The 3,250-nt window shown below is 40.8% G+C and overlaps 1 protein-coding gene across 1 annotated transcript; it reads left to right on the forward strand.

Annotated features, from left to right (window-relative positions):
* Positions 1-1,677: 1,677 nt before the first annotated feature.
* On the forward strand, positions 1,678-2,315 carry FOMMEDRAFT_163219 (uncharacterized protein; the record flags this gene model as incomplete). Its single annotated transcript, XM_007272209.1, has 4 exons — positions 1,678-1,743; positions 1,816-1,898; positions 1,960-2,198; positions 2,266-2,315. The coding sequence occupies 4 exons, from the start codon at positions 1,678-1,680 to the stop codon at positions 2,313-2,315; spliced, it is 438 nt and encodes a 145-aa protein (XP_007272271.1).
* Positions 2,316-3,250: the final 935 nt, after the last annotated feature.

The raw sequence follows: 3,250 nt of genomic DNA on the forward strand, positions 1-3,250 counted from the left end.
GGTTGTCATGACTGTACTCTTTCTGGACCCTACTACACTGTACAAATAGGATACTTTGTTCTGCTTCTGATAAAAGCCAATCCATGATTTCGTCCCAGACCTCTATTCTGGCATCTGCCATCAACTTATACTTAAATGTGTTCATGTCATTCAGACAGAATATATACTTGAAGTCTAATAGAAGTTCCTTAAAATATAGATCTCTAATTGTAAGGAAAGTATATTTCTGCTATTAGCTTGATTTTCAGTTACAATCCTCTGATATTATATCAAATGTACCTTAATATATTATATTTGTCTATTATAAATAAGTGTATTTTAATAACATTATTTACATATAGGTTACAGGTCAGGTCAAGGTCAGGTCGGGTCAAAGTGGGTCAGGAAAATTTGGGAGAAGGCTGACCCATGACCTGACCCAAATTTGACCTGGCCTGACCTAGCATACTGGGTCAGGTCAAAATGGGTCAGGTCGGGGTCAGGTCAGGGTCAAAACAGGTCACGACCTGACCGTGCGTATCACTACTCGTATACAGTGTATACGGAAATTTTTTACTTATGGTATATGCATACACGCGTAAATATACGCCTGTATTTTCAGCTAAAATTTTCTCTTACAATACAGTGCATAAGTGTATATGCTGCAGGCGTATCTGTAAATTACGCTACGGTGCGGAGCACTACTGTGCACAGCAAGGTACACTCTGCAATATGGGAAAAGTATATTTCTTAATTGTGAGTTCCAGAGCAGCTACAAAGGAGGTACATTAATATTCTCCGAATCAATACATTTAATCCTGCACTAGGATGCAAGGCGCTCGAGTCGTTCTGAACCGCTCTGCGCAGGCTTTGGTTTGCGTATACTGATGAAGTATCATGACGTATATTAAACTACGTAGCTCTGTGCAGCGGATACTCACATCGACTCAAGCAATCTCGTGGCATACACAGCCTTCAGAGTACCTGGATGTACATATATTTCAGTCCAATAATACGAGATTTGTTCTCTTGTCTATCGTTCTTGTTTATTATTATTAATTACAACTACCTGTGCAAATTTCTTTTGTAATGAATAAAGAGTGAGTAGCAACCCAGGGACATAGAACAGTTCTATAAAACTCACAGAGTCTCTTCAGCCCGGTAATAGAAGACTGGCATATGCCAATACCATCAATGATCAGGTTGATGGTCTAAGTGAAAAAGGAAGGCAACACCAAAACAAGCAATGCTGCTTATAGTAAGCTATATCCAATAAATCAACTGTGGAGATGATGTCAACACAAAGAAAGGGGCTCAAACACTTGATGCAATCTGAACTGGACTACCGAGAATCTGGGTCTCTCTACTTCAGGACTGATACAGAATACGAACGAGTTGGGTGGGAAAACAATCCAGCAAGCTATGCTTTTCTGATGCCAGGATACGGCGCGCTCAGACTCCCCAGAGGCGCTAGTAACCGCAGTCTCCTGAGATGAAGACAGTGCCGTAAGCAGAATTTGGCGGGTAGAGGCGCATTTCCCTTGGTCTTCTACAAGACACAAGGCTCCTTACAACGGTATAAATACAGGCATGTTTTCTGCAGATATTCATCAGTTACCCAGCTTTCTACTGTTCTAACTTCTCGCACCTCGCTACATCCTATAAAACCAAGTACTAGACTAATACTGATTGTTCATCATGCACTTCCTGTCTGTTGCTGCAGTTGCTGTCGCGTGCTTTTTCTCTGCTGTCCAGGCTCAGGAGGTATGTTCGCGTCTTCAACGACATACTGGTAGATGCAGATGTGCCGATCTCTGACATGAATGCACTCTGCAGTGGAACGCAGTCTTCGTGAACAATGGCGGCTTCCAATTCCTTGACTCAAACAATGCCTTGATCGAAACTACGGCCCAGTCCAGGTTGGTCCTGTTCACCTTTTGATTCCAGAGCTCTAGTTAGTAGTGACACCCGGTTTCATAGTGTTGAACAAGTTGACGCAAACCACGACAAGGGCGAACGCTTCCGCTTCCCGACAGGCTCAGGTGGCATCCTCATCAGCCAGGCGCATGAGAACCATGCTGTTGGATTCGACAACGGCAAGAACGAGTTCCACGCTGACTTCGCCCAGGACCATTTCGACGCTCTCGTCACCGTCAGCCTTAACGGCAACCAAGCTTCGTTCTGCAATGGCGACCACTGCATTGGCGCTGGTGGACGGCGTAAGTCCTCCATGTTGTATTCCCTAAATAATATACTGAGCTTTTTTGACGTTTCTCTTCACTTCAGCAACGTCTGAGAGGTTCCAGTGGACCATCCAGGGTATTTCTCAGGCTTAATAGCTGCCTATTTCATTGGGAAAAAGTCCATTTAAATATAATGAATTACAGTCCATTTAAAGAAATATTAGCATTTTATAATACATTGTAATTCATATGTAAGGGTTAGAACACAACTATAAGGATAAAATAAGGTATATTAATGTACATAAAGACTCTAAGAGTGTTATAAATTATTACAATTCATTGAATACATTATGATAACCTTACATTATAAGCTAAAGTATTATAAGGTTGGGAAAACATAAACTCAACCAACCTGTCACATCAGTCACAGCACAGCCACATACTCCTTTTGGAAGGACTGTACAGCAAAAATTTCTAGGTCAGAAAAAATTAACTTTGTTTTATTAGCTCTAGCAAGTTTAAAACTTATTCAGATACAATTATTAATGTTTAAAGTTAGTTTTTAAACAGTTATATAGTGTTTGTTCAACTTTCTAAGTGTTTGGAAAAAATTGGAACAGTATTAGGGAAGTGCTGAACACTGTTGCAAACAAGTTCCATTGAGTTCCAGGTTTGCTAACACACACAGAATGCTGACAGGACAAAGGTATCTTTATTATAGTTAGAAATAAGAACTTGTCTATATACATGTAAGAACTCACCTTTGTTACAGTCTGTTACAATTCTCCACTCTCATACCTTCAGTTCCAAGGGTTCCACACCCTTCTGTACTGGAACTCAGGACTTCTGTCCCTCAGGGGCACTGTCTGTGGACTATATGTGTGCTGACTCTTACTACTACCCTTCCTTACTTCATCATTCCATTCCTTTAACCACCCCTTCATTCTTTGTTCATTCTATAGTCTCTTACTCTTTGTCCATCCCTTCATTCTTTGTACCTTTATCTTTGACCTTCCTTTCTTTCATTCTTTGTGGCTCATCATTCTTAGTGGCTCATACTCTCTGAGTACTCTTGTGTAGTTTAGTAT

This window comes from Fomitiporia mediterranea (genome assembly GCF_000271605.1).
Source record: "Fomitiporia mediterranea MF3/22 unplaced genomic scaffold FOMMEscaffold_421, whole genome shotgun sequence".
NCBI lineage: Eukaryota > Fungi > Basidiomycota > Agaricomycetes > Hymenochaetales > Hymenochaetaceae > Fomitiporia > Fomitiporia mediterranea.